At 42.4% G+C, this 25,997-nt stretch overlaps 1 protein-coding gene across 1 annotated transcript in view; it reads right to left on the minus strand.

The window, feature by feature from the left end:
* ZC3HAV1 (zinc finger CCCH-type containing, antiviral 1) overlaps positions 1–25,997 on the minus strand; it is a 57,591-nt gene that overhangs the window by 16,595 nt on the left and 14,999 nt on the right. Inside the window, exons 2-8 of the mRNA XM_058531075.1 lie at positions 22,131–22,266; positions 18,238–18,490; positions 13,542–14,675; positions 12,999–13,097; positions 9,910–10,033; positions 6,611–6,785; positions 569–689 (exon numbers count right to left, since the gene is read on the minus strand). Of these exons, the coding sequence (XP_058387058.1) occupies positions 569–689; positions 6,611–6,785; positions 9,910–10,033; positions 12,999–13,097; positions 13,542–14,675; positions 18,238–18,490; positions 22,131–22,266 (2,042 nt within the window). The remainder of the gene's footprint in view (positions 1–568; positions 690–6,610; positions 6,786–9,909; positions 10,034–12,998; positions 13,098–13,541; positions 14,676–18,237; positions 18,491–22,130; positions 22,267–25,997) is intronic.

The raw sequence follows: 25,997 nt of genomic DNA on the forward strand, positions 1-25,997 counted from the left end.
CTTACTAAACACAGCAGACAGATTGCTAGAAGCTGAACATAAGATTTTCCCATGGTGGCTCAAATAAACATGGCAGAAGGCAAAGTATTTGGTCAATGTGATGGATAAAACCATTGACCTAGATGAGGAAGCCTAAAAGGAACAGCAAGGTTCTAAACTTCTGAAGGCACCCACAGGCCCAGGGTCTCTATTGCAGTCACCGGAACCTGGAAATCCTGCCTCAGCCTGGGAAGCGGCCCACCCAGAATCAGAAACTTAGAACAGCAGAGCTGGACAGAACCCACAGGGACCACTCAGCCCAGTCCCCCCACTTTACAGATAAGGAACTGAGGCCTAGAGAGGCCAGGTGCTGTTCCCAGGGTTGCACAGCTACTCTGTGTCAGGGCCAAGGCTCTAGAGCACAGGTCTTCTGACCGCCACTGGCTTCCATGCTACCAAACCGCTTGACTTGCTAAAAAGAACCCTAACGTTGAGTGTAGCATGCACATCTGCTCTGCTCCCACTCCCTGCATGTACATCGCATGCTGGATTCAAACCACAGGCACCAGTGCCAAACACAAAAACTTACCTTGGAAACTCAGCTCGTAGTGCCGTGAACCCGCGTGAAATGGCACCACTCCTCTCGGACAGCACTGAAAGAACGATTCCAGGTATGAAGAGTCGACGCTCGAAACTTGCGGATTGTCTGTCTAATTTGAAAAAAAAAAGTAAAGACTTCAAGGGAGGCCTTTAAGAAATCTCTACCATTATATCTTACATAATTTTATTTTATTTTAGCCATGGGATTTGAAGAGGAACACATCTCGCCTCCCAAACCAGATAGTAAAGGCTTCCAGGTGGGGGCCATGCCACTCCCTTTTGTAGTCTTCTCCATCACGGGGCTAGGAGAGAGCAGTCTACTGCAGAAACTGACTATATGCTTGGTGGACGCCTGAAAAATATAGCTCTTTGCAATATTCTTTTCACATCTTCCATAAAATGACACAATTGTACAGATCAGCTTGTACCCACGGCACACACATCATGTCTGCACTGGCTGTCTAACAGAATCCAACACTCTAGCATGAAGGAGAACACCATGGCTAGCTTAGCCCCTCACCTGATGAGAAAGCACAGTTGAGAGCTGCAGTGAAGGCAGGCAAAGCTCCACGAGGTGATCTGCTGTCCCAAAGCAAGTGACATACCCCTTCTCCTCTGCCCTGAACCAGCAAATACAATTGACCGAGCCTCCACTCAGTCAACAACATGGAAAAAACACCTGGATCTGCACTGACTGGGGCTATAATGAAAGGGGCGAGGAACACCCCAAATGAAAAGATATAATCTCTGGTCTCAAGGCATGAGACCAGAAGGGTTCAGACCATGAAGGGTCTGAACATCAGAATAGGTGGGTGCAGGGAAGTATGCTGATTCTAGCAAGGAGGCAGGCTAGGCCACCACTCCACTGTCCTTACCCTATGGCAGGGGTGGCTGATCAGGGCAGACTGGATATAAGCCCCTAATGGTAGGGGTTCCCAACATTAATGGTGAGGAGATACTTTTTCCTCGTGATTTAGAATGGAGGATCTAATGACAGAAAAATCCTGCTGGTAGCCGGTGGTGGGAAGGGGCTCCCAGTCCGTTTAACGACATTCAGGAAACTGCAGCTTTCAGCTACACCCACCTCCCAGCCCCTGTCCCCTCCCCATATATGCCTGCTGGATGTAGCGGGAAGCCAACAGATTGAAAGCACCCAGGGAAAATGTCCTGGATGGAGAAGAGCCTGAACTAGGTGTCTTTAGCCTGGAGAGGAACGTGGTGGGGGCAGAAAAGCTGGATTCAAATATTTGCACATAGTGCAAAGTGGGGATAAACCTGAATCTGTTTCTGGAGGTAGAAGCAGGACAAATGGGAGGAAGGGACAAGGAGGCTCACTTTAGCAGAACTTTCTAAACTATAGCATCCAACAATTAAGTCACAACATGAAGATGTTTGTTGCAGCAGCTGCTGGGACATTATCTATCAGGATGATTGTAAAAGAGATTGCCATCTGGGGTGGAGCGGAAGTGGGCAAACACCTGCGAGCACAGGGTGGGGCGAGGCACCCAGTTTGAAGACTTAAATCTCTGCCCTAATTTCCCGTTCCCACAGCTGAAGTCTTGTATCCATCAACTGCCTGCTCAGCTCTGCAGAACCCCGTTTCTGGCTGGAAGCAATCTACAAAGCCAGAGCCTTCCAACTTTCAACGTAAGCTTTACTCCCCCAGGATCTTGTTAAAATGCAGATTATGATGCAGGGAAAGTAGGAGAGTTTTAGATTTGGCATTTTGAACAGCTCCCGGGTAATGCTGATGCTGCTGGTCTGTGGACCCGACTTTGACTAGCAAGGGTCTAGACCAGCACGATTCACTAGAACTTTCTGTGATGATGGAAATATTCTCTGCATTGTCCTATATGATAGCCACTAGCTATACGTGGCTATAGCACACTTAAAATGTGACTAGTGCAACCACGGAACTGAATTCTTAATTTTATGTAAATTTAATTAATTTAAGTTTAAAATTAAATAGTTGCACGTGGCTAGTGGTTGTCGTACTGAACAGAACAAAGGCCATTAAATCAGTGTCTGAGCATCTGGACAGCCTAGCATAGTTCACGCGGACCTTCCTCTGGCCCTGCCCTCACACTGTACTCCAGTTCTGAGTGCATGAATGAATGGTAGAGCCTTCAATCCTTTATTCTCCCAGAAGTCTTGAATTTATGTCTCAGTTGCAGTAACCAGGTCTTGGCTTTTCTCCTGTGCCTATATTACTGCCTTGATCTTGGCTTTCTAGAGCTATGGCTTGCTCTTGCGCCAGGCAATTCTCTCAGGCCATGGACTCCTGCCCCTCGGCGCCAGCTTTGACAGCTCCTAAGCGTCGCTACCTGCTGGTAAAGATCTCCGAGGGTCTGGCGCTGCACCCCCTGCCAGATGCAATTCCCATGACTACCAGGCTTTGCACTCGGTCAGTCCTGCTGCAACTCTGTCCTGCACCACTGCTGCCCAACTGCCCATCTATTCTATCATCATCTCTCCCGAGACCACGTCCTCTCCGTGTCTACCGTCTATGTAGGTACCAGTCCTGGCTAAGCACCTTAATTCTCATATATCAATTCTACCTTCCAGAGAGTGCACTGTCAAAGCATATGCACCTACCCTTTGTTGGCAAGTTTCTGTTCTCCCAGTTCCTACTAGGGAGGTTCCTAACCCGGAAATCTCAGTTGCCCAACTCTTATTAAAAATTCAGTTACAAGAAATAAAACCTGTAGGGTCCTATCTGAAGGCTGTACAGTCCATTCTTTTCTCTAAATATTCTAACCTGTACACTGGATCAAACCAGGCCACCAAAGAGGTACAAATGTGGACCATAACACATTGAACTGCGAAAGAGACCAGGGTGCTCCTTACGTTTGCGGTTCGAATCTCCTAGAACCGCCATTTTTATTTTACTTGAACAGCCTGTAATGAAAACACCAAACTTAGGGCCTGTTTTCCTTTCTTTTCTTTTTTTTTTAAACAGCAAAAGAGCCAACTCAACTTAGATAATGATGGGTCTAATTAATATGAAACCGTAAGCGTTTATTCACATCCTGAAGAACATTTCTTATAGCAGACACATGCTACAGATTAAATGAAAACAATAACATTTTATGTGTTTGCAGGTTGAAATTTACATTCTAAAACTTTGCATTTAACACAGACTGAATGTCCCAGGGAGAACTTTGTATTAAATAAGTTTTATGAGGAAGTTTCTTGATGATTTACTAGGGAACATGAGTGACGGAACTTCTGTAAATTTAAATATCATCTATTCCCCACTCAGAGTTCTCTTTGGTCTCTGGGACCCTGATGTCACTAGAATGCAAATATTTTCCAACTTTTTTCACTTATCTTACTGAAAATTGCAAGTATTTGACATAAGAACCATTGAGACCTATAGGTTATTTTTATTTTGACCAAGGCTAATCAATTTGAGTTTATTTTTTTTGTGTGTGAGGAAGATCAGCCCTGAGCTAACATCCATGCCAATCCTCCTCTTTTTGCTGAGGAAGACCGGCTCTGAGCTAACATCTATTGCCAATCCTCCTTTTATTTTTCCCCCCAAAGCCCCAGTAGATAGTTGTATGTCATAGTTGCACAGCCTTCTAGTTGCTGTATGTGGGACGCGGCCTCAGCATGGCCAGAGAAGCGGTGCGTCGGTGCGCGCTTGGGATCCAAACCCGGGCCGCCAGTAGTGGAGCGCACGCACTTATCCCTAGGCCACGGGGCCGGCCCATCGATTTGAGTTTATAACTTCTCTTTCCACAGGCACCTCACACAATCACTTTTACGGAACTGCACTTGGACATCATCCTTGGCTTCAACTTAAAAGACAGTGTACAAAGCTCAACGTCACAGGAGCTTTCACACTGAGGTGCTCCACAGAGAGGAGAGCAAAGAGGAAAGAGACCGGGCTCTGAGCTCCTACCCCATTTCCACGGGGCAGCTCTGCTTTACCCTAGTTTGCTCATTTAGGTTCTGTGGAAGATTGCTTGATAACATGTATCTGTTGCTTAAACAGTTGGGAAACCCCTGTGCTCCTGGAGTGACGGCAGGACTGTTGTTGAGGACCTCACTCACTGCAGCATATGTGGTCCCCTCCGTGTGGCCCCACAGGAGATGTTTCTCTGAGGCCCCTCTAACAGGAAAAAGCAGTGAGTAACTTTTGTGTTCTTCCCACAGAGGCACAAGGAATCTTGCCACAGATTGTGTTTCTTTGTTTGCTTTGGCAGCTAGGCAGCTCAGAGCCAGATTTATGGCCCATCGATTTCTAACTGTAGAACCTTATGCTGGCATTCCTCGTCCCTGCTTTGGCTTTGGCTTCATTTTATTTATTTATTTATTTTTTATTTTTTAGAAATACTTTCTTTTTTGGGGGGGAGGGGGGAGGAAGATCAGCCCTGAGCTAACATCCATGCTGATCCTCCTCTTTTTGCTGAGGAAGACCGGCTCTGAGCTAACATCTATTGCCAATCCTCCTCCTTTTTTTTCCCCCCAAAGCCCCAGTAGATAGTTGTATGTCATAGTTGCCCATCCTTCTAGTTGCTGTATGTGGGACCCGACCTCAGCATGGCCGGAGAAGCAGTGTGTCGGTGCGCGCCCGGGATCCGAACCTGGGCCGCCAGTAGCGGAGCGCGCGCACTTAACCACTAAGCCACGGGGCCGGCCCTTTGGCTTCATTTTAATATCTTGCTTTTATTTTCTCTTTCTCAACACTCTGATTATCTACTTAAGCATTCTCTCTCACTCTTTAATCCTGTGAATCAAGGGGAGGAAGGGACACTAGACAGAAGCTCTGCTTATCTAAACTTTTATCCCCTATTACCATGTCCCTGTGTGGGTGAGCCTAGAATCTTCTAGTTCCAGTCTTTCAAGTCCATCTGAATCCAGACTCTGACTGCATCCTAGTGACCATCTATATCAGTCTTCTGATTTCTCACTCTTGCCTTCTTTTCTGGCTGGAAGCAGTAGTACTCTCTGTACATTTATGTACAGTCATGTGCTGCATAATGACATTTCAGTCAATGATGAACTGCATTTATGACGGTGGTCCCATAAGATTAGTACCATATAGCCTAGGTGTGTAGTAGGCTATACCATCTAGGTTTGTATAAGTACTGTAGGGGAGGAAGAAATTTTCCTCTATCCTTCTAGGTTCTTCTGGCTGCTCTAAGAATTAAATTGACACAAAACAGATTAACAGGAGATAAACAAACAAAAGTTTAATAACATGTATACACGGGAGGAACCCAGGAAAACCAAGTAACTTGCAAAAATGGCCAAAGCTCTCACCTTAAATACCATCCTCAGCTAAAGACAAAAGAAGATGCTGGGGGTGGGGAGAGTCAGTGACTTCAAAGGGAAGGAAGGCAATTCACAGACAGGTGAAAAGGAGCAATCCTTTGGACAACAAGTGTTTGTTTTGCCACACAGAAACAGAAGAACACAGAGAGGAGCCCAACAAAAAGGCTTTTCTAGGTTCCTCCCTGTCTACCACCTAGTTCATGTTATGCTAAGGTGACAGTGTGCTTCCTGAGACAGGTTTTTTTAGTCTAAATTCTTTTACACAGTTAAGGGGGAGATAACAAAAACATTCTGAGTCTCTTGTTTCTTAAAAATAATCAGCCTAAAATAATCCTCATGTTAGAGAGATGTATTTCGGGGTGGCAAATTTTGTTCCCCTTCGGTATACTCTACAGTGTTCACATAATGACAAAATTGCCTAACGACGCATTTCTCAGAACACATTCCCGTCATTAAGGGACACATGACTTGCACCAATACATAGAAAGCTCTCTCAAGGTTCCACCTCAGTCATGTCTCAAGGAGTTCCTTAAAAATAATTAATGTACGTTTTTGTTTAAGGTTATAATCAGAATAAGTGCTTGCTAAAGAAATGCAAATACAGCTGTTTCAAGTAAAAGAGTGCCACTTCCTCTACTCCATCCACTCTCCATTGGTGACCACATAGGCATCAAACATTTTATTAACAGTTTTCTTCTGAAGTTGGCAAGTTTAAACAAGAGCCTCCACAAAGTGGTAGGGTACTCACCTTCTCCCCATATTGAACCCATTTGTCCGATTTATTCTTCCAATACCAAATCCATTTTGTGGTGAAGACAGAATCAGCTGGCATTGTGACAGATGAAGGTGTGGAGATACGTCGGATGGGATTAAAACCACAAGTCATTGTCTGGAAGTTGATTATCTGATTTCCAATAGGAATGCTGAGAGGGAAAAGTTTAAAGTTAACAAAATGCTTCCTTGACCACTGTTTTCTATACCCTGGTCGTCCCTAACAAGAGCACAGAATTAAAATTTTAGAGCTGAAAAAGATCTTCAAATTTTTTTTATACAGCTCAAGGTCTTACACATGAAAGAAAAAACTGAAATACAGAGAGGTAACTTGCCTACCCTACATTTTTGTGTGTGCGTGTGAGGAAGATCAGCCCTGAGCTAACATCTATGCCAATCCTTCTCTTTTTGCTGAGGAAGACAAGCCCTGAGCTAACATCTATTGCCAATCCTCCTCCGTTTTTTTCCCTTTTTCTTCCCAAGGCCCCAGTAGATAGTTGTATGTCATAGTTGCACATCCTTCTAGTTGCTGTATGTGGGACGCGGCCTCAGCATGGCCAGAGAATCGGTGCATCAGTGTGCGCCCGGGATCCAAACCCCGGCCATCAGTAGCAGAGCGCACGCACTTAACCTCCAAGCCACGGGGCCGGCCCCCCTACCCTACATTTTTAATGGTGTCACAAAATGTATTCTTCCCTCAAAAAATATCCCAAAATAAAACTGTGCCCAGAAAACAACTGATAGGCTCAATGTTAGAAAGTGAATTAGAAACTCATAGTAGGTCAGTTTTTTCAATTATTCTTATGTAAATAGTTGTCAAAGTGTGGTCCAAGACCTTTTCAGGGAGCCAGCAAGGTCAAAGTTATTTTCATAATACTATTAAGACATTATTTGCCTTTTTTACTTTCATACTCTCACAGGTGAACAATGGAGTTTTCCAGAGGCTACATGATGTTTGAGTTCACAACAGATTAAAGAGATTTGCAGAAATACAAAACAATGTCATTCCTCTCAATGAATTTTTTTGTTTTGTTTTGTTTTGGAAAATACAGTTATTTTTATAGTTATACAAATATACAGTTATATGCATATAACTATATTATATAAATATGGTTATATAAAAATGTTATTTATGGCCAATAGGCATATGAAAAGATGCTCACCATCACTAATCATCAGGGAAATGCAAATCAAAACTGCACTAAGATATCACCTTACACCCGTTAGAATGGCTATAATCACCAAGACAAAAAGTAACAAATGTTGGAGAGGTTGTGGAGAAACGAGAACCCTCATTCACTGCGGGTGGGAATGCAAACCGGTGAAGCCTCTATGGAAAACAGTATGGAGATTCCTCAAAAAATTAAAAATAGAAATATCCTAAGATCCAGCTATCCCACTACTAGGAATCTATCCAACAAACCTGAAATCAACAATCCAAAGACGCTTATGCGCCCCTATGTTCTCTGCAGCACTATCCACTATAGGCAAGAAGTGGAAGCAACCCGTGTGCCTCGACTGATGACTGGATAAAAAAGATGTGGAATACATATATACAATGGAATACTACTCAGCCATAAAAAAAGACAAAATCGTCCCATGTGCAACAACATGGATGGACCTGGGGGGTATTATGTGAAGTGAAATAAGCCACAGAGAGAAAGACAAACACCGCATGATTTCACTCATATGTGGAATATAAACCAACACATGGACAAAGACAACTGTATGGTGGTTACCAGGGGCAAGGGGGTTAGGGGATGGGCGCAAGGCGTGAAGGGAGACATTTATATGGTGACTGACAAACAATAATGTACAACCAAAATTTCACAATGTTATAAACTATTAAGACATCAATTAAAAAAATGTTATTTATGCTAACAAGTAATGAGTTTACTGTCATGCGCCACAGAGCAACATTTTAGTCAATGACGAACCAACTATACGACGGTGGTCCCATAGGATTAGTACCATAAGCCTAGGTGTGTAGTAGGCTATACCATCTAGGTTTGTGTAAGTACACCCTATGATGTTCGCATAACGACGAAATTGCCTAACAACACATTTCTCAGAATGTATCCCTGTTGTTAAGCAATGCGTGACTGTATTATTGTTATTTTTAAATGAATCAATAAAAATTTAGTTTTTCTCAGTTTTGATCTTTAACATAATAAGTATTGATAGCTATAATCTGCATAAAAAGAAGCTCTTTGGGATCCTCAATACATTTTAAGAGTGTAAAGGGGTCCTGAGACCAAAAGGTTTGAGAATTACTGCTCTAAGAACACCTCCTAGATGAGCAGTTCTCAACCAGGAACAATTTTGACCCCTGCAGGGGATATTTGACAATGACTAAAGACATCTTTGGTTACCACAACTGGTATCTAGTGGATAGAGGCCAGGGATGCCCGTAAACCGACCCTCCCCCCAAATAAATAATTATTTGGTCCAAAACATCAGTAGTGCTAAGACCGAGAAACCCTGCTTCAGGTTTACCGAGGGGGAAAAAAAAATACACCTAGAAACAGGAAAACAGTTGGTGCCTCCCTCTAGTGGCAACATGCAGCAACACAAAATCCCCACCCAAAATTCACTAAATTTGCAGACAATGAAATGTATGTAATTTTTTCCCCTAAAGAATTTTCTTTTAACACTAGGATGCATCTTACAGATACGGTCATGTGGGGTATCACCCATTTCAGCCCTGACAGGAACAGAAATGTAAGATATCCTCCTAGATACCTCCAGGATAAAGAAATTAACAAACATAAAGGCAGGTATAAAATGCTGAAGTGTACAATAAAATTCTGCACTAGACTGTATGAATTTACTCAAATCACGTCCCAAAATTATGAAATTAAGCCAAAGACTCTTTTGAGTTAATCATTTAGTACATTTAGGAATCATTTAGTTTAATAGTCCTATGACGAGGGGATGGGATTACAAACCAAGCTCTACATTGTGTTTTTCTGCAGGACACATTGACAAATATTAACTAAACAAATAACTGTGTCACTGTTTATTTCACTTGAGTTAGCAAATATTCCCAGCCAGAGTCCCTAGTATTAGCCAGGCTCTGAGTGACTGCAAATCTACTCGGCTTATGTTTTTTCTTCATTAGCTCAGCAGGCATTTGCCATTTTATCTCAAGAGTTATTTCAAACTTGAACAGGATTTGAAGGAAAATTGTTTTTTCTCCTTCCCACAAGCCCAGCACTACGCTTTCCTTTGATGATGTTGTGGATCTCACAAGCCAGAGTCCAGCCACCAACTTACATGCAGATTTTGGGGTCACAGTAGGCCTTCTCAATATTCTCCATGAGCTGGAAGTCCGTCCAGGTGTTTGCAATTAACATCTGCCACCGGTAGGGCAGGTGGAAGTGAACTTTGTTGCAGCTTTCTACAAAGACAGAGAGGAGGTCTGAGGGTTTGTTAAGTGGGGGTTCTAACCAATTCAACCAAGTTCACTGCTGGCTTTCCCCTCAAGGTCTGCCTTTCCCACCGTGCCAGACCTGCATACAAGCACTCTTCCCATCTGTACCTTTGCTCATGCTGGCTCCTGCCTGCACTGCCCCATATCTGTGTCTCGAGGCTCCTCTATTACCCATGGAGACTCATCAGAAAACAAAAATTCCCCACTTCCCAAAAAGTCACTTTACCCACATGGAAATTTCAAGTCATTATAAATTTACAGTTACTCTTTCTGCACCCCCCAGGTGGATGTATGGAGACAAAATGACATAGGCAACTGCTTGTACTTCCCTGAAGCCCTGGCCTACAATTCATCTCTTCCAGAAAGATTCCCTCACTAATCTCACTCTATTCTGATCTGACCTAGACTTTGTATTCCCTTAGCCAGTACTCAGTACCCAGTTTGTGCTTTATTATTTACGTATTTACTTATTTTATGCAGTTTTCTCATTTGTGAATTTGTTTTGTTTTGTTTTGTTTTGTTGAGAAAGATTGGCTCCAAACTAAGATGCATTACCAATCTTCCTCTTTCTGCTGAGGAAGATTAGCCCTGAGCCAACACCTGTGCCCATCTTCCTCCACCTTGTACATGGGACGCCACCACACATGGCCTGAGCGGTGCACAGGTCTGTGCCCGGGATCGAACCCGCGAACCCCGGACTGCCAAAGCAGAGCGTGCGAACACAACCACTACACCACTGGGCTGGCTGGCCCTCATTTGTGGATGTTTTGATGCCGCACATTAATTACAAACTCATTGAAGAAAAGCTTGCATCACTGTTTAGCTTACATCTCCCTTGCAGGACTGGCATAGGGTTAGTCGTGCAAAAGAGGGCCATTAAATGAATGTTTGCTGAAAAATGAGTTAATGTTATAAGCCCACAATACAGGAAAACAGAAAATAGTTCTGTTTTTCACAAGTTACATTATGTTATGTTTAAATCATTTTGAAATATCCAAAAGATGTGTGACTACTTTAAAACAGAAAGAGGCAGGTTTAGACATTACAGGGAAACTCACAGAGTGGCACTGCCTGAGATCTGGCTGATTCGAAGGTAGACAGCCATTCGATATAGTCCATACCTCACACCCATTAGAATGGCTGCTATAAAAAAAAACAAAAACAAAAAAAAACCCAGAAAATAACAAGTGTTGGTGAGGATGTAGAGAAACTGGAACCCTTGTACACTGCTGGTGAAAATGTAAAATGGTGCAGCTGCTGTGCAAAATGGTATGGCAGTTCCTCAAAATATTAAACATGGGGTCGGCCTGGTGGCGCAAGCGGTTAAGTGCGTGCACTCCACTGCGGTGGCCCGGGGTTCGCCGGTTCGGATCCTGGGCGTGCACCGATGCACTGCTTGGTAGGCCATGCTGTGGCGGCGTCCCATATAAAGTGGAGGAAGATGGGCACGGATGTTAGCCCAGGGCCAGTCTTCCTCAGCAAAAAAAAGAGGAGGATTGGCAGATATTAGCACAGGGCTGATCTCCTCACAAAAAAAAAAAAAAAAAATTAAACATAGAATTACCATATAAACCAGCAATTCCACTTCTGGGTATATACCCAGAAGAATTTAAAGCAAGGTCTTGAGCAGATATTGGCACACTCATGTTCATAGCGGCATTATTCATAATAGCCAAAAGGTAGAAGCAACTCATGTCCATTGATGGATGAATGGATAAATAAAATGTGGTATATACATAGGGTGGAATATTATTCAGCCTTAAAAAGGAAGGAAGTCTTACACATGCTACAACATGGATGAACCATGAGGACATTATGCTAAGTGAAATAAGCCAGTGTCACACACACACACAAAAGACAAATACTGTGTGATTCCATTTATATGAGGGACGTAGAGTAGTCATTTTCATAGAAACAGAAATTAGAAGGGTGGCAGCCAGGAGGAGGAGGAAATGAGGAGTTGTTGCTGAATGGGTGCAGAGTTTCAGTTTTGCAAGATGAAAAGAGTTCTGGAGATTGGCTGCACAACAATATGAATGTAAATAACACTACTCAACTGTACACTTAAAAATGATTAAGATGGTAAAATCTACATTATGTGTATCTTACAACAATTAAAAAGAAAAACAATTTTTTTTTAAGTTAATGGCTTTTGATTTAGAGAACACAGGGCAGAATCCTCCTCTTCAGACAAAAGGCAAATGGATCTCAGACCACTAAGTGATCAAGCACATGAAGTCAGACGTGATACCCAGGCCTGGGACAGAGGTAGAAAAGTGAGCCCGTGGTAGAACGGTGAGAGCACAGCAATTTGTCCCAAGCACAGTCCCATGGAAATATTTCTACAGGAAGCCTGGTAGGAGGGGAGAGTAAACAGGTGTGGCTCCTCGACTGGAATGACACACAGGTCATCAGTCATGTGGAGCACAGGTCTCTTCGGTACACACGTGAGGAGCGATGGCAAAGAGCCCACAGCCCAGAAGAGAGACAATGCCTAAATGACAGGAAATCAACTTTGAAAATGTGTCTGCTAGGATACTTTTGTCTTGTGGAATCTTTTGTTGTTTGCTTTTAGTATATGAAAAGATGGGTCCCTGATTAAATGTAATATTTCACCTAAAACTGAATTGCAAAAGGAGAAAGTATTATATGCAGTAGTGAAGAACACAGGCTGGCCAGGCAATTGAGGGTCAAAATCCAACTTGGCTACTTGTGTAGGTGAGGTCTTAACCCCTCTATGCCTCCAGTTTCCACATCTATAAAATGAGTTAACTCATTTTATAGCCCCTACTTCTAGGGTTGACGTGAAGTTTAAATAAAATGCATGTAAGGTTCTTAGTATTGGGCCTGACAAATAGTCAACACTTAGTAAATGTTAACCATACTACTATTAATAAAGTTTCTATTTCTAGAAAGTCCTTAAGTTACTCACCAAGTTGACAACCCTTATACAGATGGTCAAGACAAATTTCCTGTGAGCCATGATCATCCATCCTGGAAGATGTGGTACTTGCAACGTCAGATACAGAATCTATAAAACAAAAGAGGATCCATGTATGCTGATTTTAATGTTTAAGCCAAAAATCAAGATACCTGTCTCACAAGGGGAAGGAATATCTGAAACTGGGGCCATGTTCAAGAAAATTCCTATGATTCATGTGTTATTCATGAAGGCCTAGACAGTGCCTCAAGCAAACATGAACATTAACGGTCACTTGAGAGTTATGCTTCTTTCTTAAACCATGGTCAAACTATTCATGTTCTCAATAAATGCAGTAGCTTATTCCCTATGGTTCTACTGGTTGGTCCCTCCATCTGCATGTCAGTCTCTGCACCACTACCACCCCTTAACCAAAACCCTCTTACTCTATGCCCTTTAATAACTACCCGGGAACATTCAAAGAGAAATCACCAGCCACAGCCGCTCTGCTGTAGACACAAGACATGGGGCGCCCTTTGTCCGTCAGTGACTTACTCAGAGCACAGCCTGGGGTCCTCCTTGTAAGCTCATTAGCAGGGGTAACAGTGATTTGGGCAGAGTTCTGACCATGGGTCCCATAGGCTGCAGCTCTGTTGCTTGAAGAAGGTGTAGAAGGTGGCACCTTGGGCAGAGTGCTGACTTGCACAGGGGCAGTGGTCTTCCCAGGTGTGGACAGGACCTGGGTTCTCAGACTCTGACTTCCAGAGCCTAACACGTCTTTATCCCCTCTCACTGCTGATGTTAAGCCAAAACCAGTGGCACCAGTTCTATCTATATCACTAGTTTTATCTGTAACTTTACTAGAGCCATTTGGCGTGTTACGGACAGATTTATTAGCCCAAAATATCGTATCTCTATATTTATCGCTAACAGATAACACTCCTGAATCATAGTCATCTGTAATTTTGCCAGGGGTCTGGAGATTACTGTGAGTAGTTCCAGTGTCTTGATTCCTAGATAATGATTTTGCTCTCTGTCCGCTGCTTGTGGTTTTGTAATTGAAAGATGTCGTGGAAGTTACATCTGTGGCCATTCCATCAACATTATTATTAAAAATTGGGAAATGCTGGACATCTTGACCCCCACTTCTGCCCTTGTCATCCCAGGAAAACACGCCCGTGCTCTTTCTGGTGGTTATGATTTCTGGTATTTGTGGAGAATCAAGAGGAGAGCGTGAGGCAGCTTGACTCCGAGAAAACAAAATCTCTGTACTGATGTTTTCGTTAGTCAGCCGAGATGTGGGGCCCTTCCAGATGGAAGCTGGTGTTGAATCAGAAGTGAGGTAGGTGCTGCCTCGATTCCCATAAAAGAGACCCTCTGCACTCCCATTCTCTGAAAACCTCTGGTTTCCTCCCACTTGACCTGCTCCTCCAAGACTGGAAGACTTAAGTGAGACTGAGGCAGGCTGAGGGCAATCCTGACTTCCCAAATGCGTGAACTTGTGGGTGAGATCCTCTACAGGCACATCATCCAGGGAAGCCTTGCAGCTGATTTGATCTGGACTGGGAGTGCAGGACCTCTCAGTAGAAGCTGAAGCAGATGGAAGAAACTCTAGACTGCTGTCAACTAATCGGTCTCTACTCTTGCTTCTACCTCTGTATGCTGTATCTCTACGATATGAGGCAGGACCTGGGAAGAGAAAAACAAAACAACGAAAAGCAGTGTCAACATGATTGAGTTCTTACCTCTGTTCCTCCTCAGCTCTTCCAGGTTTGCTGTCCAAATTCTAACAAATTACTTGTCCTAATCTAGTGTGTAAAAATCTTGAGAAAGGTGGTTACAACGATGAAGGAATCCTGCCATTCTGCTAGCACAGCAGAAGACACCATCCCATGGCCTAGGAGAAGAGTCAGACTGACCCTGGCTTTTCTTGGTTTCTCTCCTGGGACTCAGATGTAGCCCCCAAACCCCTAAACTCTCAAGTGGGGCTGTCCACCATCCCCTGGTTCAAGTCAACAGTCACCGCTATGGGGAATGGAGAGACAGACTAGAGCAAATCAGGGAGAATTTTCCAAAAATCACTTAGATTTTGTCCATATTGGGATACAGGTGTACCTAGGAAGTTAAGGATTCACAATCCTTAAAACAAACAAAAAATGAAACTATGGTCTAAAGGTCTGATTTCATTTAAACTAGAAATTTTTCCAGACTTCTTCATCTAGCCCTCAATTGCCCAAGCTTAAGTGAGTAATATCAAAAAGAATTGGCCTCTTTCTAGAAACTAGAAATCACACCTCCCAGGAAGCAGAGAGGAGGGAGGGAGTGAGCGTGTGTGTTTGTGTGTGTATGTGGTATAGATGTGTGTGATGTTTATGTGTGGTCTGTGTGCTGTGCTGGGTGTGTGTGTGTGTTTGTAGGATGTGCATGTGCGGTGTATGTGTGTGTGAGAGAGAGGTGCATACATGTGTGATATATACTTGGTGTTTGAGGTGTGTCCATAGGTGAGACATGCGTGTGTGGTGTGTGCAGGGCACCTGAGTATGTGAAATGTGTGTGTGTAGTGTGAATGCACGTCTGTGTGTGGCACGTGCACATGTGAAGCATGTGGTATGCACGTGTGTGATATAGGTGAGGTGTGTGCATGCATGTGATATGTATGTATATATATGGTATGTGTGTTGTGTATGCATGTGTGTGGAGTGTGTATGTGTGTGGTGTGTGAGTTGTGTTACTGTGTGTGGGGAAGGGGAGGAAGAGAGGTCTTTTCCAAACCCAGGGGGCAGCAGGAATATAGAAAAAACAAACATCATCCTGTTAACTAAGTAGATTAACTATTAGTGATAATAAATAAAGATTTCTCTCATATACAATAAACTTATACTGGGAAACTACATCAAAAACCATCCCTCCAGATGTTCCCCTTTCAGAGAGCATTGTGGGATGGAAAATGGGAGAAAAAGCATTTGATGTGGAATCAGAACACATGAGCCCTGCTACTCTCTAGTGGTGTGATGCCTAAAAAACATAATTTTACTTATTCATAGTATTACCCTTCATTCTTCTAAAAATGACTTGAGGTTGCAATAAACGTCACTTAAAATTTCTGAGTGTCAGTTTCCTTATCCATTAAGTGAGACTAATAATACACTTGCCTTTCTTCATGCTTTTGCTATGAGGAACAACGATGAGATATTGTAGGTCAAAGTCCCTTGTAAACTATAAAGCATTTCTCAAATCTAAGGAGATGTAACTGTTTATTACCTCTTATAGAATCTTAGAATTATGTATTCTATTTGCTTCATAAAATTCACCTTTACTACATCCACCTCATAAAGACATTAAAAATTGCAAGTGTTAATATCATGAAACAATATGAAAATGCTTAAAAAATAGTACTGATCATTTCACACCCATTAGGATGGCTATCATCGGAAAAACAGAAAATAACAAGTGTGGGCAAAGAGGTGGAGAAGTCGGATCCCACATGCATTGCTGGTAGGAATGTAAAATGGTGCAGCCACTGTGGACAATGGTATGGCGGTTCCTCAAAAAATTAAACATGGAATTACTATGTGATCCAGCAATTCCCCTTCTGGGCATACACCCAAAAGAACTGAAAGCAAGGTTTCAAAGAGATATCTGTACACGCACGATCGTAACAGCATTATTCACAATAGCCAAAAGGTAGAAGTATCCATCCATTCTTGGATGTCATTGTTTATCCACGAATGGGTAAAAAAAAATGTGGTTTATACATGCAGTGGAATATTATTCAGCCTTAAAAAGAAAGGAAATTCTCACACAGGCTACAACATGGATGAACTTTGAGGACATTATATTAAGTGAAAGAAGCAAGTCACAAAAACACAAATACTATATGATTCCAATTCTATGAGGTTGTTAGAGTGGTCAAATTCAGAGACAGAAAGTAGAATGGTGGTTGCCAGGGGCTGGGGGAGGAGGGAATGAGGATATTGTTTAATGGGTACAGAGTTTCAGTTTGGTAAGATGAAAAAGTTCTGGAGATGGATGATGGTGATGGTTGCACAACAATGTGAACATACTTAATACCACTGAACGATACACTTCAAAATGGTTAAAATGGCCAATTTTATGTTATATTTTACCACAATTTAAAAAACAAAAATAAATTTTTAAAGAAATAGTACCGAGGACTGTAAATTAAATTGTGTATGGTTTTGCATTAATGTTATTTCCTGTATTAATTTGTATTGTGGTTACGTAAGAGAATGGCCTTGTTTTGAGGAGCTATATGCTGATATTTAGGTGTGAAGTCTCTTGATGACTGCACACCTCAAAAGCTTTAACCACAGAAATGTTATATGTGTGTGTGGGTATCTACATGCACACATATATCGAGAGGAAGCAATAAAAAACTGTGACAAAATGTTATAATTGGTGAATCTAAACAAATTCTATGTTCTTTTTTTCTCTTAAAAAAAAGCTTTATCAGGGGCCGGCCCAGTGGCATAGTGGTTAAGTTCGGCATGCTCCACTTCAGCAGCCTGGCTTTGCAGGTTCGGATCCTGGGCGCAGACCTACACCACTCATCAAGCCACGCTGTAATGGCACCCCACATACAAAATAGAGGAAGACGCACAGATGTTAGCTCAGGGACAATCTTCCTTAAGCAAAAAGAGGAAGATTGGCAACAGATGTTAGCTCAGGGCCAATCTCCCTCACCAAAAAAAACAAAAAGCTTTATCAATTAGCTTTTAGAAAAATGATAAACATTTAAAAAAACCTGGTGGAGGGGGAATAGTGCTTAGCGTGAAAATCAAATTTCAAAATCGCATATATACTATGATTATAATTATGCAAAAATTGTGTATGCATATGGACAAGGTCTGAAAGAAAACTAAAGAGCATTTTATGTGGTGAGGTAGAGTGATTATAGGTAAAGTTCTTCTTTCCTTGTGATTTCTGTTTACTTCTGTTTATTCTGGTAATTAAAAAGTAGAAAGCAGGGAGCGGCCCGGTGGCACAAGTGGTTAAGAGCACGTGCTCCGCTGCGGTGGCCTGGGGTTCGCCGGTTCGGATCCCGGGCGCACACCAACGCACCACTTGGCAAGCCATGCTGTGTTGGCGTCCCATATAAAGTGGAGGAAGATGGGCACGGATGTTAGCCCAGGGTGAGTCTTCCTCAGCAAAAAAAAGAGGAGGATTGGGAGATGTTAGCTCAGGGCCGATCTTCATCACACACACACAAAAAAAAGTAGAAAGCATTTACCTCTCAACCCAGGGGGTTTCTTTCGGCTGTGCTTGCTGTTACAGATGTCCTGAATGTTCTGGACCACGTCCCGGCTCAGTCCATGTTCCCTCATGATTGCCAGCACCTTTCTGTCCATCAGGTTATGGGACCTGAGGCAGTTGGCATAACCGCAATTCCCTCGGGTAAAGTGCTCGCAGATGTGGAGCCTTTCACACGGTGGCTGCTGGTTGCAAATCTGTCTTCGCCCCTCTCCCTTATAACCTTTGCATATCTACAGAAGAGAGAAACCACAGCAGAGACAAAACACCTTCCTGGGTCTGCCACACAGTCATTAAGGAAAGTTTAAGTATACAAATATTTCGGAGGCAAGCAGAGATAAACCAGAGAAAAAAACGTGTGTGTATTCCACAATCTTTGACAGGTTGTATTCAATTGATGATTTATTCGGGGCAGAAGAGGCCTGCACACTAACTAAAAGAACTACGAATTTTATAACCCTTTGGAAGAATCAAAATAAGATGGCCAGCTACAGATAGGCCCAAACAGGACCCAAAGTGAGCCCCACGTTACAAATGAACCCCAAAGAGGAAGGCCCCCCTTTTTTTTTTTTTCCTGAGGAAGATTCGCCCCGAGTTAACATCTGTGCCAATGAGGAAGGGCTGTTTTTGGATATCAACTCATTCTGCAATTTAAGGGACATGTGGGTCTTACTTGTAACTGTTGGGAATTCAGAATCTAGTCTCTGCTAGGCAGAATGTGGCAAAGTTTTTCAAAAGATCAACTAAAGATAATTTTTATATTTCTATGTAAATAGATATATTTACATATCTAGCTCTACAAAGATGTGGTTCTTACTGAAAGGAGCAGAAAAAATACTGTCACTGAGGCCAGACCATATTATGCAGAACAGAAGACGCTGGTTTAAAAGTCTGCAGCCCTGAAACAGCTATGTGACCTCATCTGAATTACTTATTTACTCTCAGCCTCTGCTTCCTTTGCTGTAAAGTAGGAAAATATTTGCTCTGTCTACCTAAACCAAGTTGTTGAGACAATTAATAAAATATGTGAATGTGTTGTGCAAAATATAAAATGTGATGCAAATGTTTGAATTATTACACAGAGAATCTTAAAGATTAAAACATTTATAAGTTGTTTCAGTAGGCTCTGAGCAACCCAGATCAACGTGGTTCACTGTGACTTATCTAGGTGGCAAAGACGTGGACTCTCAACAACAATTTAGCCACAAAACCAACTTCTAAAACCTGATTCAAATACATGTCACTGCTCTAGGGCCTGTTATCCAGATTCTAGACTCTAGACCAGCAGTTCCCAAAGTGTGGTCCCTGGACCAGCAGCATCAGCTCCACCTGGAAACTGAGAAATGCCGATCCTCAGGCCCTTCCCCATCTCTACAGTCAGGACCACCACAGGTGGGGCCCTGCAATCTCTATTTTAACAAACTCTCCAGATGATTCTGATGCACACTAAAGCTTGAGAACCAGTGTCCTAGAGGCTCATTCAAAAGAAAACAAAAGAAGAATTAGCAACTTCACAAACGATGCTCTGGTTAAGATTCCTATTACCATACTGATGTTTAAGTAAGAATGCTCCTGCCTTAATCAGGCCAGAACGAAGGAAAGTATTTCCTCCTTTAATAAGCACATTTTAATTTTTATACCAGGAAGTCAAGTTTGCCTGATGCTTTTGTGCTCTCACAGGACTGAAGCAGAGTTCAGACCTGATGAGCGACCTTTCCAAGCCTCCAAGTTTAATAACACTAGACTGCGGGTCAACACACGTCTCAAGTGTCATAACAAGTCTTCAACTCATTGTTCCTTCACACAAAAGGAAAAGGAGGGGATCTCTGCCTGTCAATGGGACCTTTAATGAGGTTGGGGTATAAGGCATTTCCTTGTGCTGGTAGCCATGGGGGACTGGGCTGGCACATAGGCCAAGGGTCATAGATATCCCAAGACAAGACCTCTAAACCTTGGGCTCCTGGAAACAGAGACAGAGAGACAAATCCAAGAACCTGGAGGAAAGAATGCATGGGGTGGGGAGAGGAAATGGGATATATTTTCCTCCTCTCCTCCCCTTCCCTGAACACATTCATGTAGAGTGCCTTGCATTCCTACCTCTCCTGAGCTCAATGGTAAACTCAAAATCACACCTCTTGTCCTAAGTTTTTTAAGTCCTCAGGGAAATACACTGAGCTTAGAGCCAAAACGTGTTTAACCAGTGGTCCCTAATAGCTATCTTGTCACATATCAAAGAGCATCCAAATTTCAACCTTGCTTATCTTATCTCCTTGTCTTCCACTCACTCCATTTGGGCCTTCCATTATGCTTCTGTGTCTCTTTCAGTGTGAGGCTAACTTCTCTACTCAAGGATTTTTCTCAGGTTAGATACCAATCTTTAAACAGCATCCTTTTTTTTTTTTTTTTTTGTGAGGAAGATCAGCCCTGAGCTAACACGCACGCTAATCCTCCTCTTTTTGCTGAGGAAGACTGGCTCTGAGCTAACATCTATTGCCAATCCTCCTCCTTTTTTCTCCCCAAAGCCCCAGTAGATAGTTGTATGTCATAGCTGCACATCCTTCTAGTTGCTGTATGTGGGACGTGGCCTCAGCATGGCCGGAGAAGTGGTGCGTCGGTGCGCGCCCAGGATCCGAACCCGGGCCGCCAGTAGCGGAGCGCGCGCACTTAACCGCTAAGCCACGGGGCCGGCCCTAAACAGCATCCTCTGATTCTAAGTCAATATTTCCTGTATGGATGAGACTGTTAATTATCCGCCATTGTCCCTACCTTCTGCTAGTAATAGGAGCTCCAAGTTTTAGCTGGACACATGGTTACCCAGCCAGAAACTACATTTCCCAGCCTCCCTTCCAGCTAAGTGTGACCATACGATAAGCTCTGGCCAATGAGATGGGAGCAGATGCGCTGTATATCATGTCCAGGTCGCATCTTTTAAAAAGGAAACTGCGTGCCTTCCACTTACTTCCTCTCCACATTCCTGCCAACTAGAAAATGGTGGCAATGAGAACAGCCTCGTTGTACCTAGAGATGGAAGCCACATGTTGAAAGAGAACAGAGATGATCTACTGGTCTGAGTCCGGTAATATAACAGGTATATTATATATCAGACAACAGAGCTGACCTCCTGGCCTGAGTCCCTGCACGACGACGTGGAGTCCCGCTGCCTGACCACCCAGCTACCTGCCTACCTACATCTAGACAAGACCAAAAGTCAGCAAATTTTTTTCTGTAAAGGACCAGATAATAAATACCTTAGGCTTTGCAGGCTACTTGGTCTCTGGTGCAACTACTCAACTCACCCTCCTATCAAGAAAGCAGCAACAGACAATATGTAAATGAATGGATATGGCTGTGTTCCAATAAAAGTTTATTTACAAAAACAGGTAGCAGGCCAGATTTGGACCATGGGCTGTAGTTTAATGACCCCCGATCTAGTCCATCAAGTGAAAGAGAAACAAAATTATATTTTATTTGAATATGTTCTGGGGTCTCTTTGTTACAACAGCTTAGCCTGTACCCTCAACCAATATACCCTGTCATCTTCCAAAGCCTCAATTCAAAGCCCATCTCTTCCAGGAGGCCACCCTGATGTAAAGCATGAATAAGTCCCACTACTATATCTCCAGATCACACTTGCTCACAAAGGATTCCCTAGCACCCTAGAGAGGAAAGCATTCCAGACTCATATTCTTATAAAACTTCAAATAGGAAGGAAATTGCTGGAATCTCTTGGTTTACTCAGCAAGAGCCCTGACTGCCACCTGCAGAGCCCTGATGTTAACTTATGAATTTTTCTGCTCCTACTCTAGCACATCTGTGACATAACACTGCCAATAATATTCTCCCTGCTTTTTAAACTAAGAAATCATAACTTACCTCAGGCATAAAAAAAGGGTCACTTTGGACGAGGAGCACTGCTAATTCCTCTTTGTTGAGACCAGAGAGCTCATGATTTTTCAGGATTCTGAAGTTATCTTCTGAGAGGACATCGTGAGAATATTTGCATAAATTCCTGAAGGAAAACGACAACAGTCAGTGATTCCACTTCACAGAAGTAAAGAAAAACAAATCATCCAGGGAACTTTCAGTCATTGAAGATCAACACCTATCTCCTTTGTTAGTACTAACACAGGTTGATCCTGCTTCAAGAATACACTTTAAAAAGAGATGAAACAGCTAGACTGGGGGGATAATGAATATTTTTTTCACAAACTATACACACCTATGTTTTAAATTATTGCAATACTTCTTTAAACAGTATCTCCTCTCGTATACATTAATAATGTCAGAAGAGAAAAAAATTGGCAAAGAAACTGAAACCAATTTATTAGAAATGATTGCCCATGGAGAGACAACAAATAATTAAGATAACACATCTATGGACTGACAATAAAGTCAATGGGAAGAGAATTCCATTTATCAAACCCTTTAATTATACAAAATTGTTCATTGCTTTATCTTTTCTATGTCTTCTATACCAATGTATACCTATAAGATTTGTGACTACAAAGGAATGGAACAAGCTCTTAATTGTATATTTCAAACAACTCGACAGAAAAAGAGATAAAAATCCCCTTTACTTTAAGATATTGAAGATTTAGGTCAACGCTGTCCAACAGAACTTTCCATAATGACAGAAATGTTCTATAATCTGAGCTTTCCAAGATGGAAGCCATATGGCTACTGAGCACTTGAAATATAGCTAGTGAGACTTAGGAACTAAATTTTCTATTTTACTTTATTTTAATTAATTTAAATTTGAATCGCCACACATGACTAGTGGCTGCCATTCTGAATGGCAGAAATTTAGATCTTTGTTATTCAAGGTGCTGTGGGAGAACCAGTAGCATCACCATTACCTGGAGCTTATCAGAAATTTAGAATCTCAGGCTTCGGGGCTGGCCACGTGGCTTAGCGGTTAAGTGCGCGCGTTCCGCTGCTGGCGGCCCGGGTTCGGATCCCACTGCGCACAGACGCACCACTTCTCTGGCCATGCTGAGGCCACGTCCCACATACAGCAACTAGAAGGATGTGCAGCTATGACATACAACTATCTACTGGGGCTTTGGGGGAAAAATAAATAAATAAAATTAAAAAAAAAAAAAAAAGAATCTCAGGCTCCACCCCAGTCCTACTGGATCAAAATCTGCCTTTCAACAACATCGCCAAATGATTTAAAATCTGAGCAGCACTGATTTAGATCCTTGAGGAACCCTAAGAGCACTGATGTGTTCATTAGACGTGCATAATTTGACAGTTATCAATGTCCACATAACAAACTCATTCCACTTTTTTTTTTTTAAAGATTTTATTTATTTATTTTTTCCCCCCAAAGCCCCAGTAGATAGTTGTATGTCATAGCTGCACATCCTTCTAGTTGCTGTATGTGGGACTCGGCCTCAGGATGGACGGAGAAGTGGTGCCTCGGTGCGCGCCCGGGATCCGAACCCGGGCCACCAGCATCGGAGCGTGCGCACTTAACCACCAAGCCACGGGGCCGGCCCTCATTCCACTTTTTAACTCACGTATCCTACCTATAATATCGCAGAAGTCCTCAGATTTATGGTTTTAACAGTTACTAATATAACGGAATATTAATATTTTCTAGTTTGCACAACCATTATGAAATTATCAGGTGGTTAGGTAATGGCTAGATTTTCACCATATAAACAGTGTGGCTACAATTGCCTTTATACAAATAACCTTTCTCTTTTCTTTTTCTTTTTCTTTTTTTTTTTTTGTGAGGAAGATCAACCCTGAGCTAACATCCATGCTAATCCTCCTCTTTTTTGCTGAGGAAGACCGGCTCTGAGCTAACATCTATTGCCAATCCTCCTCCTTTTTTTCCCCAAAGCCCCAGTAGATAGTTGTATGTCATAGCTGCACATCCTTCTAGTTGCTGTATGTGGGACACGGCCTCAGCATGGCCGGAGAAGCGGTGCGTCGGTGCGCACCCGGGATCTGAACCCGGGCCACCAGTAGCGGAGCGCACGCACTTAACCACTAAGCCACGGGGCCAGCCCCAAATAACCTTTCTTTTACATTATTTTCCTGGGATTTATTCCTTTGGGAGGACACAATAATTTTCTTGGCAGCTTGTGTTTCTTTTGATCTACTGCTCTCCAGAAAACATAACAGAAATCTGTGAGTGTGTCTATTTCCCTGCAAACACATTAACATAGAGTTTTATCACTTTTGCTACTTCAACAGGTCTGAAATAGACTTATGCTTTTAATTTGCACTTTAATTATTAGCAAGACTGAAATATTCCCAAATGTTGGCTTGATGCTTGTATTTCCTCTTACTTATACTATTTGTTCATATCCTTTAACTGTTTATCTAGTGGATAATGGGTACTGACGTACAGATTTGTAATTGTTCTTTACATTTTTTAATGTTAATCTTTACCAGTCTTATTTCAAATAGTTTTGCATTTTCTCCCTTTTTATCAAGAACTTATTAAGGTTCTTGTTGCTGAATTTTTATATGATCAGATCCTTCCAGTTTGCCATTCATAATTTAGCCTACTATTTTAACAACAAGAAATTAAATCCACATAGCTGGGTAACTATACCATTTTGTTTCACTTTTAAAAGAGAGATTTTCAACTTTAATTCTTTAAAACATCTGGAGCTTGTTATGACAAACAGTGTCGGAAGGACCGTAGTACTTTATATCAACTTTTTTTTTTGAATCCAATACCGTATAATTTAAACGTCCTTTGCAGTATATTTTAAATATTAATAGTAATTTATCATATCATTGGCTTATTCCTTTTCAAAAAAGTCTTTAGTGTGCTTAACCATTATTTTCTCTATAGAAATTTTATTATGATTTTGTCAATTTCCATAAAATATCATATTGAGAATCCAATTTGTAACTCCATAAATTAGATTGGCTATTACGTCATCTTAACTACATTAAATCTTCTGATTCTGCAATATAAAATCTCTCTCTATTTATTCAAGTCTTATTCTATTTTTCTTATTGAGAATTAAAATCTTTCTTTTAATAGTTGTCTTTCATTTACCAAATATTAAACATTTATTTAAATGCTGCTGCCTGTGGATAAGGTATTTCTGAAACTCGTTAGAATTGTCTTCAGATCTAGGTGTGGAACCTCATAAGAAAAATCACAGAATCAACGACTGTGTCAGCCACCGCCCGAGCCCTTGAAATCCAACCACCCCTCCCATGCAACTTGCTTCATAGGGAAGTCAAGGGCAGCTGGTCAGACCCTGGCTACAGCCTCTATCCGAGCTGTTTTCTCAGGCAGGCCTTCTCCTTACTTTCTCCACGTGGTGTCCCTGGCTTTTAGTGTGTTTTGGGCGCTCCTTGATAAGGCTGACCTCAGCTCTGGGCTTGCTTTGGGTTTTGTGGTTTCAGATAACTGCTCTCCAGCAGCCCCCACCACCCAGAGCCCTCAGCAGTTGGGCTAAGATTCCACCCTCTCACTCCCTCAACCCCCATAGGAGGGGGGATCCAAAGAGAATTTACAGCAGGAAGGGCCCAGCTTCCAGCCCAAAGCAGAAAGCCCCTCTGTTATAGCTTTACCAGATGTGTATGAACCTCATTACCTCATAAGGCATCTCACTCCACTGGCCATTGCCACGAACGACCTCTTGATACGGAACTGAAAATGACTGCATAGCAACACCCGACCGCTAGACAGGTTCTACCCTTTCCCTCGGAGACACCTGACAACTGTTAGTTGGAAAGAATTAAGAATCTTTGCTTTCCCTT

This window comes from Diceros bicornis, chromosome 3, assembly GCF_020826845.1.
Source record: "Diceros bicornis minor isolate mBicDic1 chromosome 3, mDicBic1.mat.cur, whole genome shotgun sequence".
Classification (NCBI taxonomy): Eukaryota; Metazoa; Chordata; class Mammalia; order Perissodactyla; family Rhinocerotidae; genus Diceros; species Diceros bicornis.